Source organism: Paralichthys olivaceus, chromosome 2 (assembly GCF_024713975.1).
Source record: "Paralichthys olivaceus isolate ysfri-2021 chromosome 2, ASM2471397v2, whole genome shotgun sequence".
Classification (NCBI taxonomy): domain Eukaryota; kingdom Metazoa; phylum Chordata; class Actinopteri; order Pleuronectiformes; family Paralichthyidae; genus Paralichthys; species Paralichthys olivaceus.
Window position 1 is genome coordinate 15,216,381 of NC_091094.1, and position 14,547 is coordinate 15,230,927.

At 40.4% G+C, this 14,547-nt stretch overlaps 1 protein-coding gene across 1 annotated transcript; it reads left to right on the forward strand.

Moving 5' to 3' along the window:
• The first annotated feature begins 11,688 nt into the window (after positions 1-11,688).
• Positions 11,689-14,304, forward strand: lrrn2 (leucine rich repeat neuronal 2). The gene has a single exon (XM_020086925.2). The coding sequence runs from the start codon at positions 11,828-11,830 to the stop codon at positions 14,168-14,170; it is 2,343 nt and encodes a 780-aa protein (XP_019942484.2). The 5' UTR covers positions 11,689-11,827; the 3' UTR covers positions 14,171-14,304.
• The last annotated feature ends 243 nt before the right edge of the window (positions 14,305-14,547 follow it).

A 14,547-nucleotide genomic window follows, 5' to 3' on the forward strand; every position in this document is an offset into this window, starting at 1 on the left:
GCCTCTAAACAGGAGTGTTGAAAATGTTAGTTAAAAACGAATGAACCGTGTGTAGGACTTAAGTAATGCTACTGGATGAAATGTGGCCCAACCAAATAGCTAAAAATCATCTGCATAAAGTGAAACATAATATTTTTCATTATCTTTACATATTTATGATGAATAGTTTGAGACTGGACAGGGGTCTATGGGTTCTTCTAAATCATATGTAAAAAAAGAATGAATTTACCTCCTATAAGAGGGCTTCAAGATTAAATGATCCCACCTATTCAGTTTACTTTACATTTTAAGTCCTGTTTACATGACTGATATTATTTTTATGATGCTCCTAAACAGGTAAAGAGGAAAAGAAAGAAAAACAAAATTCACAATAAGCATTTGCAGTTATATACACTGTATAAATTAAGCTTTTGGGTAAAATTATTATGCAGGGTATATTTTGCATCTGTCTGAGTCACTTTGACAACAGCCCTGCTTTCACATCAGAGAGCTGCATGTTGACACCTTTTCAAGGACAACACCCCTTTTTGAATTATATCATATTCCAACCTGTGCACAGATTCAATCACAATCTCAATCATTCAGTCACATACACACTTATATTATTTGGTAATAACTGAGGTGCCTGTTATGCAATGGTGGATTAATAAATGTGTAAGGAATGATGTTCAGTATGAGGACTCTAAATTGATGTTTTCCATGTTGACCATGTTTGCGTAATGCATTATTTAATAAGCACTAAACTACAGTCCAGCTGATGTTGATGGGGATATCATGGTTTTGCAGGTATTTGGTAAAATAGTCCTTGTTGTGTATAAAAAAATGTAATCATGGCATCAAGGGAAAACCTACCGGGTGAGTGAAAGTTTTGACAGGTTGCAATAAAAATTGTGGGATCACTAAAGTCATTAATTAATATATCTGAGGCTATTCATTAAATGTATGCAGATTGTGAAGACTGGGATTGATCTGCCAACCCTCTGGTCTGAGGACAACTACTCTACCCCTCAGCCACAATGCATTGTGGTTTAATTCCTACCTCCACCCTGATGTTAGGTTTTCATCAGGTCTCATAGTATGTTAGCTACTAAGATTATGAATCCTGATTGGTCTAGGTACAGATCAGGGGGCAGATCCAGGACTTTCTTTTACATTACAAGAAATGGTGTTTTTAAATTATTTATTTTTTTCACATTTTTGTGAATAGCACGAGAAATAATGCAGAGCTCTTCATGAAAAAAATCTGAAATTTGTATAATGCTTGTATCTATGAAAAGGTGATTTTTTTTTCTGGATAATGATATGAATTTTGTAAATCATAATAAACACTTTTAGGTGATCTACCTTTATTCAGTAAGTGAGTGCTACCACCATAACCCTCTCACAAATGTCTCTTTGGGGTTTTACATTTTAAATTTGAGCAGAATTTATTTAAAAGCAGTTGGTAGTTGAAGTGATTCATTTAATGCTTAGCGAATATTTAAAGTTATACATACAATGTTTTGTAAGAAAGAGCAGAGTGTTTGATGCACTACAGAATCTTACCACCAGAGAGAGTCAATAAGCTCTGTTAGCTTTCAGATCCATTCAGTAGAAAATGTGCAAGTTATAATTTCCTCTGCAGTGATGTCTGCTTTTCAACAAGGTCAAAACACTGGAGTAAACTGCGATCAACACAGGCTGTACCTCTGAAACAACAGAGCTTGTTTTTCACCACTATGGAGAATTATTAACTTTTAATTTAACTTTCACAATGGCAACCATGTACAGGGAAACAGCAGATAAAACAGACCTGTTGCCACCTGCATATCACAGCACACACAGTGATGGGGAGACAGGATTTAGCTACAGAAACAAATTCAATCAGTACAAAATGAAATACTACAGGATAAGACTGATAATACATCAGTTATATTTCCAGGTCATTCCCAGCCATCACTGCAGTAGCTGTGATTTTTCTAGACTGTGTAAAACTTGATCAGAGCTGTGGTGTTGCATATTCAAGGCATAACAAGCCTCCTTTACTTTTCTGTTTGACAAAAAAAATCATTAAAACTGTAATGTATGATGTCACTCTGTACACATTTTTAAAATGCAATCAAAATGTGAATGCAGTGCTAAATGTGAGAGGCACTCAGTGTTCATTTCCCTCGATCTAGCTCGGCTCCCTCCATCCTCACCCGTTACCCCTCCCACAAAATGCAGCCTTCTTCCAACAGCCCGTTGCCGTAGATACTACTGGGCTTGTCACCATGGCAGCAAATACTCAATCATTTTCTGTCTTCCATGTGCACACATGCACTTGCACATTTTGTTGTAATGTAAGAGGCTTGTCCCTGTGTCCCTTAGTGTTCCTAGGGAACAGTCCACCTGTGAACAGAATTCAAATGCTGTGACGGGGGAAGGGGATGCTCCGCTTGACACTGAAGGATATGATGCATGATTATGTTGTGTTAGATCCTAACACACACACACACATCATTCTAACAGTTGGAAGTGTGTGTGTGTGTGTGTGTGTGTGTGTGTGTGTGTGTGTGTGTGTGTGTGTGTGTGTGTGTGTATGAGTGTGCGTGCATGTATGAAAGCTTATTCTCATAAATGAATCACATACCTAAGCTTGATTAGCTTCTGTTTAGCTATTCTGGAATTATTGTTATTATTGTTGTTGTTGTTGTTGTAATTATTATTAATGTTAATAATAATAATATCACTGAATGTGACTCTATGCCATGTGGAAACACTGAATCAAATATTTGGCACACAACAGTGTGTGTATCACCATCGCTGCTAGGATATCGCTACATCATTGATATGAAACACATTGCGTACACTTTGTACATTTACACTTTGTATCAAAACAAAACAAAAAATACAATTAAAAAAACACATTAAAGTGCAGCATCACACAAGAGGCTGTATCTTCAGCCCCCACACAATGAAAGTGCTAATGAGAGAGGTCTTTGACACCAGACACGTCTTGAATTTTCACATCGTCTGTCGACGTCACACACAGCTGACATCAGCTCATGGAGGATGAAGTGCACATGGGGAGAGAGAAAGGTGAGACAGAGGGACAGAGGGGTGACTTGACTTGAAAGAGTGAGGAGTGAGAGATGGGAGGATATAGCCAGAGCTGATTTTCTTTCTCCAATAAAAGCAACAGCCCCCCAGTGTTGCCATGGCGACCTCCTCTCGCTCCCTTCCTTTCAGCGAGCTAGCACTTATCCTTGCTGCCTCTCAGTCAGCAGGGCATGTCGGTGTGTGTGCTTTTGTGTGCTGGCTCCTGAATGAATCAAGCAAATGAAGGGGAAAGCCACTAGAGGCCATGTCCGACTGTTTCTCACACACACACTCACACCCACATGCACATAATACACATTAATATAAGCCCTAAAGCTGCAGAATTTTTCAAACCACTGAGTTAGCCGACTTCTTTCTTCGTCTCTCCTTACATTCTGCAGTGGCTCCACATTTTCTGTCCTCTACAACCACTCCGGTTACTGATTTCAGTGACCGCACACCCACACATCCTCCATACATATACCGCCTGTAAACGGGAACTGTGATGAAAAGAAAAAAGATAAGGATGAAAAGGGCACTATGAGAGATTTTTTTCCATTAGCCTAAGGTAAAGATTACGAACGCAAACAAGATAATTCATATGAAACCAAATCGCCTCCAAAGTCACATAGGAGGACGCAATGTCCTTCTCACCTGAACTTGAACTTGAAATTGGAATATTTATATTTAATTTATATATGTATGTAGTTACAATGTAAATGATTCACCAATATCTTCTGTTTGTGGATAGTGTTTTTTAAAATTGGTTCTTAAGAAAGTTCAACTATTTCAGATGCCTGAACTTGAGAATTGTTCACCTGTGTCCTTATATTGAAGAATCCTATCGTCTTCTTAAAGTTAAAGCACATGCCGGTTACTCCTAATTAGCGTATAGGTAAAAGCCCGGCCAATGTCCACAGGCATGAGACTGCAGGGCTTTGTTCAGACAAATTTACAAAACTAAAAATATGCACTGAAACTTGTTCTTTCTTTTGTGGTGCATTTTCTTGAAATTTATTTCTAAGAATCTCATACATTCAAATTATTATAAATCAAAAAGATATTATACATTATCATTAATTTAAATCCTACACGTTTGTTAGGTTGAAGAAAAACAATTTCTGATTATTTTGCACCAGCATGTCAATGGTCACGTGTGAACAAGTGTGCTCTGTTCTTAATTAAGCCCAAATCCTGGATAAGAAAACATTGGTGAATGTCAGAAACTTCGTGAAAACTACGTATTTGGGTTTTAAGAAGAAAATTCTTTGGTTGGTCTCATCTGATCTGCACATGCTCGCATAGACTCTTCTTCTAACTCACAGTTTTCACACTGGAGACAGATCTGCTCAGGCTCTGTGACTCATCATCAGTTTATTCTTCATCAGTGACCAGAGGCTCCCCTCCTCACTCTTCACAAGGTCTGCAAAAAAATAAATTCATCTTTTGTTTCATCACTCACTGTATTGAATTATTATGTGGACAGCAATAAGAGAGGAGGAGTTGGGCAAAGAAGTTGTTGAGATTGAAGAAATAAAACATTTACTATTTATGCAGATTTTGGGTTTAATTTCGTTCCCACAAACATCTGGTAACGACTGCGGCTGCTTCTGCTGAAAACTTGTGTTGCTCTGTTACTCTGTGATGAATCGTCGTTGTTTTGTAAGATCCAATTCTCAAAGAAATACAGAATTTGCATAGACTCAGTGTCCATCCAAACAGATGTGATTCTCAGAATCCACTGATGCCAAATGTTTATCTTTTAGGATGTGCAGGTAATGCAAGTTGTAGTGGTACATTTTCTGTAGCTTTAAACTAAATGTGAGGATAAGGTAAAAACACTAAACTCAATTCCATATGACTGCTCTACACAACCATTACAAATAACTGTCAATAATAATAATATAACCATGGTGAAGCTTTGCTTAGGTTTAGATACGAAAAACCCACGGTTAAGTTTTGGGAAATATCACAGTTCTTGGATTTAAATAACCACTTAGTTAAGATTATGGGAGCTTTATCATCATGGTTACAAACAACACTCCAGAGACTTTCCTGTTGTGAAAGAATCAATTTCTTGGATTTTCACATTAAAAAGCATTTGCTGTGTCAGCCACTCAATCACTAACCCCTGCTTCAGTATATAGTTAATGCTAGAGCACTCTATAGTGAGCTCATGGGCAAAAGAAAACACACTACTTACACATTTTCTCTGCACCGAGAATTACATCATTTTTGTGTCGGCCGTTGGAAAATCCCATGGTACATTTTAATGTTTATTTCACACTTTAGTAGTAATACATAGATATGTGGAACGACCATCACAAATGTAAACATAAAATTCTGTACCACACTTCATGCAGTTTTTTCATATTTTAGCATCACAGCTTAAATTTTAAAAATATTCAAGACAAGTTATAAAACTGGATGTTTTAAAAATTGGTTTGTGATAATGCTGGCAAATGTAAACCTGTCTGTCTTTATCCTCAGTATCATTTGAATATTGTTGGTAATAGTAAGGAGTAGAATCATCAGAGAGAGAAGACTGAGACTTGTTACCTGAGCCCCTCGGCCACCTTTTCTCCTGTCAACGCCACAAGCGCATTGCTTGGTGAAATATGTTGTTGCCTAGTGACCATCTGTTGTACATTACTTTTCAAGATGCATTGTGGGAAAAAATGAGTCCACTATACAGTGGACTAAATAATGAGTGGTGAGTATTTTCGGACACAGCCAATCTATGGAGAATGACTCAGCTGTGAGGACATTCTCTGGAGCTCAGTTTGAAGATGGCAACATGACAAAGGTAATTGTGGCTCATTTTCTGAAACATGTTTTTTTTTTATATTTTTGTTTTGTTTTTAGTTGTTAAGAAAGTCTGACTCAAACCCTGATTCTGTGTCGGGACCTGTACGAGTCAAGTTTGGTAGTAAAACTTACTGAGATGTAGGGGCCAATGTGAAGCTGTAGCTGCCATTTGCACAGACCGCCTCCACATGGTTTACACTGTGTTTAATGCTGCAGAAATGATATCTATGGTGTTACTGCTGTATTCCTGCAGCTTTTTACCTCCATTCCAGTGCAGTCAAACTGGATCGCCTCCTCTATTTTCAGTGCATAACCAAATTAATAGCATTTTCAACAGAGAGTGATAATGATCACATTGAAAATATATACATGCTGCAGTATCACTGAGCCTCTCACTGGCTGTACACATACTGGACTAAACTTTCATTCATTAAGTACCAGTTGCCACCATGTACCATGTGGAACTATTCAGAAAGTATAGGAATCACTAACACACTATTGGAATCAGAGACATGTAATAAACAGCTAAAAACCCAGAGTATATCCCATAGTAAATTATTATCTTATTGCTTTGTCTTTTAAGCACCATTAAAATCATCCCCATGTCAATCTCATCGAAGCTTGAAAGGAAGTTAACATGGTGAGAAATTTACATCTGAAATCCTGTCATGAAGTTTGCACTGGAGATTTGTAATGGTGTTAATAAGAGTAGATACACCGAACAGAGTGTGAAATAGTGAAATATTAAAAAACTAAAATAAAAAAACTGAAATGCCATCAGGAGCCAGAGAAAAACTTCTCATCCAGCAAAAATAGCTCCGTAACTTAGACAAAGTAATTTTCCTTTTGGCTTGTGACAGAGGGAAAGAGAAAGAGTGAGAGAGTGAAGCAGCGAGCAGAAAGAGAGGAGGAGAGAGGAGAGGGACAGAAGCTCTGCTGCAGAACACACCTCATCTCCTCTGTAGCTGGAGGGAGAGAGGGATAGAGAGAGAGAGAGAGAGATAGAGGGAGAGACTGAGTCTGTGCCAATTTTTCTCTTCAGCCCCAGCAAGAGGGAGAGAGCGAGGGAAGTGATATTTCAGGAATCTTAAGAGATCCACAAAAACGTGTGACTGGGAGGGAGAGGAAGAATCACAGCATCCCTGCACATGAGGCATGTGCAAAGAACGACTGACGACTAATGAAGGAGGCAAAAGAGATGTAGTCGACGCTTCTCATGCGGTAAGAAAAATGTGATGATATCATTTTCAGAGGAAGCTAAGGACTGTTGCACTCACACAGAAATGCAGTCACTCTTACACACATGCAGGACACACACTCACTCACTCTGAGTAAAAGCAGCAGACGTGATGGTTGCAGGTGTTTGTTAGAGGTGAAGGAGTGTGGAGGTCTGTGGTTGCAGATGCGGGAAAGTGCATCAGTTTCTGTGTTTTTTTTCTTTTAATTTTTATAGGATCTGCATCCAGAGCCTCTACCTCTGTCATACAGCCGTCTCTTTCCGCCTTGTTGCAGTGTCTCTCTGTGTCATAGCAGCACAGCAAAAACAACCCTTATGTAATGAATCATCTCATGAAAGCATTTATTTCTACTCCACACCTTCCTACAGTCTGTGGTCCTCTCTGGCTGCATCATTTGGTCAGATTGGATAAAACTAAGTCAAATCCAGATGATGAGCAAACATGTTTAACTTCAACTTCTGCAGAAACATCAATGTTTCTTCACAACAACATGTCAGAGTTTCCTTTTTCACATGGGTGAGAGTCTGAAACCTTTCAAGCCACTGATTTAATGATGATTGTGCACAAGACTACATTTTGATTGTTTAAGCCATGCATAATGGCTTCTTTTTTAAACCCAGAATTGCACAACTTGTTTTATTGCAAGAAGAAACATATTTTCTTTAACACACATGTCAAACTTACACCAGAGTAAATTCAAAAGTTATAGCAAAGGTTTGATTTTGCATGTTTAGGTTTATAATGAATGACTTGAAGCCTCCTCATTCCATCTCACTGCATCATTGGATGTGTTTCCTCTCATTTAATATCTATCATGTATCTATCATGTGTCTCCCTAATCGTTAAAGTCGCAGACAGACTTGAGTGTAAACATCAACTCGAAGGTTCAGTTTCTTTTATAAGTCAAATTCATGTTACAAACTGGCCGAACAAATGCAACCAGACTAATGGAATACTTAATGTATTTTTTTTTCTCCTTAATAGGTCACAGTCTGGGGTCTGTGCAGTGGTTCAGAAATCACATATGCATATATTTTGGGTGTGTTGGTGAGTGTGTAGAGGGAAATAGATTCATGTGTATGAGATAATAAGAAATATCTGGCCAATGGAAACATTGATAGATCAGTTATGGATCCAGAAACTTGAACAACACATCTCAGGTTCAGAATAGAGACAAGGAAAAGATAAAAGATATGGAAGTCCAACAACACAGAGAATAATATTTGGTTTATGCTCTGCAGAAGTGATGGATTGAGAGGTTTGGGACATTCCTTTAAATTCTTCATTAATGCATATTTGCTTGAGCATAGTATTTAAAAAGACATTCTGTTTGAGCTATGGTATGTGCTGAGAAAGTATCTATACCAAAAGTAGTAATTGTTGTGGAATACTGTGAATACTGTTGTCTTTTGTAATGAATTTATGTACTCTTTGGTAAATAAATAAGAAAACCTAACTTTCACAGAGCAAAGACACAAAATGCTTCATAAAAATAAAACAAATCTGTTAAAAACACAGTGAATGTAGTAACAAAAAATGTAATATATGCAATAGATTGACAATAACAATGTTTTAAACACTGGACAGCACAAGAAGAGAACCGGCCAGTTTGAATAAAAGACTCCTCGGTTGTCTTATAAATAAACAGATGCCACTGAACATATGTCAACTGTAAGAGCAGAAATCCACAGTGTTAATTTCATTACTTTGGTTTTTACATTTTTAGTTGTAATTTAGATAATTTGCAAAACACTGAGGACGAAATTTGAAATTAAGACAAGGTTAAATTTAGTATTAAAGGCCTGGTGTTTAGGACTTCAGGGTCCTTTTAGAAATGAGGAAAAGAATGAGCCCTATTGACAGCAGGTCCTCTTCCATAGAGGGCGCCATGTTGCACTGCAAAGTCTCTACAGCAGCCCAGAGTGGACAAATAGAACCTTGGCTCTGCAGAGGCCCTGTGAGGTTTTAATAAGGCAAGTGTAGGTGCCACTAAATCCTCCAAATTGAATCTTTGACAAAACTAAATGTAATTGGTTGATTTGGATTAGTTCTATAAATAACACATATTTTAATTATTGATTCGTCATTATTCGACAGAATAATTTGATGTCTTGTTATTGGACAGAAAACAGTTAAAATCTTTATTTTACAAGTAATCTCCCAGCGTCAAGACGACACAACATGGAAACATTTTTCTTGGCATTCTATTGAGCCAATGTTTCTGTATCACGCAGACAGTTTTTTTCTTACCTTAGTTAAATTAACGTCACTCAATAATTGACCTGCATTGTTAAAGTAGCTCTTGGCCATTTCAGTTTGTAGATTAAGATCAGTGCAGCTGTGTCTTTGTGTAACTATCCTTCAAAGGTTGGACAGAGTACAGTTGTGGATCACCTACAGTCCAGTCACATTTTAAACTTTCAAAGAAATCTGAGTCCGAGATTAAGAGGTCGAGTAATAACGTCCACTAAGATCAAAAAATATTCTCCGCTTATCCACTGTGAAAAGAAGAGGGAGGAGACGGAGTTCTGAAAGTAGCTGCTGAGTCATATGCAGCTGTTTCAAACCACTTTTCTGAATTGTTCATATTTAAAGGCAACAAAAGTCCTTTGTGCACACACATCAGTGCACAGCTCTGCTTTCCTGAAACTGCTGTCGCTTTTAAAAGAGAGTGACAAAGTCGAGGTGCATCAAAATGAAATGATGGCTCCATTATTGAGGAGGTTGTATTAAAAGATGAGAGTGGAGATGAAAGTGAATGACTGATAGAGGAGTAAGAAGAACCCCAGGAGGTGAGAACTGCAGCTCCTGTGTTACTGCACACTAAATTGGTTCAATATACTGCACACAGACACACACACAACACAGTGTTCACTTTTTTTTTGCATATACAATTTAACAGTAGTGTATAATATGACATACAAAACTGAGGAAAACGAGTATCTCTCCACAATTTCTCCTCATCACGTGATAGACGTCAACATCCTGCAGAGCCGTTCAGTGTCACTCATGAGAGCTGCAGATGCTTAATATACAACTTTCTTTCTACTGAGACAAAACTTCATCACAGACACGGGACAGATGTTTCAGTATTATAAATAAAGACGGATGAAGGAGGAAAATGTAGTAACTGATGCAGCCTATTAGCTGCAGTCATGGTGAACGTAACATCTCCTCATTCAAGTCCCTGTTGTTCATCAGTGTTCTTGTCAACTGATGCACAGATTGGACCAAAACAAACTCCAAACTAAATCTCAAAACACCAAGATGGAGAGAGGATGGGAGATCTGTTTCCATGGCAACTATGCATTAAGCCTTGCGTGGCCTCTCCTCGTGTGTGAGTTTCCCACGCAATTGATTTTAGATACCAGAACAAATGGCACTCAATACTTTGTGCTAATTATGCAATGTTGTTGACATTTCTTATTTAAAATGTTGAAATGTTATAAATAATTAATACTAGCCACAGTTGGTCATGCAAGGTTTTTTTTAGTCAGGTTGAAAAGCATCAAACAAAACGTGTGTGAGTGTGTGTGTATTGTTAATAATGACACTTAAAAAACACTATATGTAAGTGCAGTTTGCATCATGTAAAACACATGCATAGTGGTAATCAGATGGAAATATTACAGAAAACTGTATCTCTCAATCATTAACTCTCAAATCCTCAGTACTTAATTTTTTTCTTTATTCTTTTTCTCATCAGTGTCCTCCTTTCTTTCTCATTCCTCTTTGTCTTCATGTACCACTTCTGTAAAACCTCTCTCCATGTTTTTTCATCCTCTCTCTCCTCCGTCTTCGGCTAAAGAGCTTTCCTGCTTGTTGTATTTCTGCCTGTAAATCTTCATGTGACCTTGTTAAAGCATGAATTATAAAACCCAAATGTAAATTGCTTGGTTCTGAGAAGCTTCTAATGCTTTTATTAGAATGGCACTTTATAGAGCATATACCTCTGCCAAGGCCCAACAGTCCCCTTTAATTCAATGAATTTGCACCAGATTGCCCCATTAAATATCAGTTATATAAATATGCCAAATTTTTCATTAAGATCCATTTAATTTTCTCTAGGAAATCACTGAAAATGTTGAAGAATGCTCTATCTCACAATCTAGGGTAAAAAAAAATTCAGATCCGCACCAAAATTGAATGGGTTCCCCCCTGACCCATACTGCATCTTTCCATCAGGTAATTTGTCAAGTAGTTTTTGCTTGATCTTGTGAACTGACAAACAAAAAAACTAAAGCTCCTTGGTAGAGGTAAATATATTTCAATGACACATTCAGTTTTAATATTGAATTAATCAGCAGGTTTTAGTTTTTGCTCTGAATCGTTCTCGCCTTTTTTCTCTGACAGAACAGTGAGCTGTCACGCTGCGAGCTGTGAGTCCTGCACCTGGAGCCAGGATGTGAGATCGATGGTGTGACAACAAAGGCCGTTATTGAGCTACAGCCGTCGTGCATCCCCTGATCACTGCAACACATAAAAACATTCTTGGTGTAGTAGAGGGAAGACACATTATTTCTGAGTGCTGTTAACAATCCCTCTTTAATAGACTTCCATTTAATGATTGATTACACTTCATCGCATCTTTTGCAGTTTGCTCACACAACTTTAATCACACAGCTTCCCAAACAATCCTGGTCCAAATGATTCATCTCAGTTCCTCATAACAAACTCATCCTCACCCTGTCTGCATCAGCTTCTGTGAAACAGTGAGGATTATGAGGCCCACTTTAGCACTTCTACAGTCACAGTGTCTCCTGTGTGTGTTAGTTGGCGTGTGTGTGCCCGCTGTTGTGGGCTCACTACCTCACACGCTGCCATGGCACGTCTCGTGCCCGGTGCGGTGTGTGTGCCAGATAAAGCCATGGTTCTCCCCTGACTCGGTTTACCATGAAGCTCCTACTGTGGACTGCAACGACCTGCTGTTGACCACGCTCCCTTTGCCTATACCCCCGAACACGCACACCCTGCGCCTGCAGAGCAACCTGCTGTCTGAGCTTGACACCGAGGCGCTGCATGGGCTCCCCAACCTCACCGACCTTGACCTTTCCCAGAATCGCTTCAGCCGTGTCAGGACAATAACTCAGGGCTCCTCTCTGCCCTCTCTGCTCTCTCTTCACCTGGAGGAAAACCACCTCAGTCACCTCCCTGAGTCGTCTTTCTCCTCACTGCCAGCTCTGCAGGAACTCTTTCTCAGCCACAATAACTTATACTCAATCGCCCCTGGAGCCTTCATTGGTCTTGACTCTCTACTGCGTCTTCATATCAACAACAACAGGATCACCACCATCGACCCTTGGTGGTTCAGGGCTTTGCCCCACTTGGAAGTTCTCATGCTAGGGGGAAACCCAGTGGAGGCTCTTCCTGAGAAAGGCTTCCTGGCTCTAAAATCCCTCCGGAGTCTTGTGCTTGGGGGGATGGGTCTGAGAGGCCTGGCTGAGGAAGCGTTGGAAGGGCTGGATGGCTTGGAGAGCCTCTCCTTCTATGATAACTTGTTGACCAAGGTCCCCACACAGGCGCTGAGGAGAGTCCCAGGACTGAAGTTCCTCGACCTCAACAAGAACCGCATCAAACTGATTGAGACAGGAGATTTCCAAGACATGGTCCACCTGAAGGAGCTCGGCCTGAACAACATGGACGATCTTGTTTCTATTGAAAAAGCCGCTCTGGAGAATCTTCCAGAGCTCACCAAGCTGGAGATCACCAACAACCCTCGTCTGTCCTACATTCACCCACAGGCTTTCCTCCAGCTAAGCAGGCTGGAGAGTCTCATGCTTAACTCCAACTCTCTCAGCGCTCTGCACCAGCACATCATGGTCTCTCTGCCTAGTCTGCAGGAGGTCAGCCTCCACTCCAACCCACTACGATGTGACTGCCTGTTTCACTGGGCGGCCTTGCACCCTCACACAGAGAAAGACACACAAACAGATACAGGAACAGCTCGCATGGTGCGTTTCATCCAACCACAGGCCACCTTGTGCTCTGAACCACCAGAGCTCAGAGCTCGCAGAGTGAGAGAGGTGTCTTCTAGGGAGATGTCGGCCTTTTGCCTCCCCATTATCCCCGCCAGCTCCCTCCCATCCTATGTGGGAGTAAGAGAGGGAGGCAAACTGGTTTTGCACTGCAGAGGTCTTGCAGATCCACAGCCTGAAATATACTGGGTGACTCCCTCTGGGCTGAGACTTAGTCCTGCACCCGGACTCACAACCAAAGGTTTACAATCTCCGGCTCCCTGCCCCAGGCTGACACCTACTAAGGAACTCAACCACACATCCTCCTCTAGTCATGCTAAAAATGATACTGCCTGTAACCCCTCCAAACACTACCAGCTACTTCCTGAGGGAACGCTGGAGATCAACAAGGTCACTCCCAGTGAGGCCGGATTATATACCTGTGTTGCTGAGAATGTGCTAGGGGCAGATACACGCAGTGTTACTGTGGGAGTGCACAGCAGAAAAAAGAACAGAAAAGGGGGCAAGTCTGCTAACCTGAATGGATTTCAATCATTAAGACTGGATGCGAAGTTGGAGGCGACGGAGGTCGGACAATATTATGCTATACTGTCCTGGCAGAGAAGACGCAACCTCCCTTCGACTCGCCTTTCCTGGCAAGCCATATACTCAAACACCCAAACGCCTATATACACCACACGCATCCTGGCTGGCACACAGAGTTTCAATCTGACCCACCTGCAGGCAAAGACATTTTATCGCGTGTGCCTGCATTTAGGGACCATCGACGATGTCAAGCATGCCAACAGGAGGTTGAGAGAGAGCAGTAAGCCTCAGTGTGCCTCCTTCAAGACGAAGGACATCCCAGAGCCCAAGCCCAGCCTGCAGCTCAGCCCGGAGCTGACCTCCACAGCCGTGACACTTCTGCTGCTCACACTCATACTGCTGCTGCTGGCAGGTCAGAGCTGGGACACTCTGCCCAAGGCGGGGGCTAAAGAGATCCACGATACCCTTCTACTGGAAATCAAAAGTCCCAAGGCTCCGATCATCAATCACAACGGACATCAGCTAAAGCAGAGTGAGAAACTGCTTTTACATGAGGACTGCTGAGATCATGTAGATTTCAACATGGAGTAAAACACTGACAAAAACACTGACACACACACACACACAGACGCACAAACTGTCAATGTAAATAACAGCTAGAAGGAAGGAGTCAGCAATCAGAGAAAGGCGGACAGAGATTTGTATTTATTTTATATAAAGTATATATTGACATTGTTTCCGTGTTATTGTAAAGAAGGCCGAAACCCTCGCCGGAAATAATACTGGACAATCACACTCCTGCAGTGAACACAGGAACAAATGAGTCTGAGCAGCTGATGATCACTGGATTGAAACGGAAGAAAACCAACTCAAGATACCAGACAGATATTTTACAGAGAAGAACTGCTCAGACCTCCAGGGTGTTTTTAATGTTTCCTCTG

Excerpts from the sequence above, each read along its gene's own strand:
- lrrn2 (XM_020086925.2), top strand. The coding sequence starts at position 11,828 with ATGAGGCCCACTTTAGCACTTCTACAGTCACAGTGTCTCCTGTGTGTG.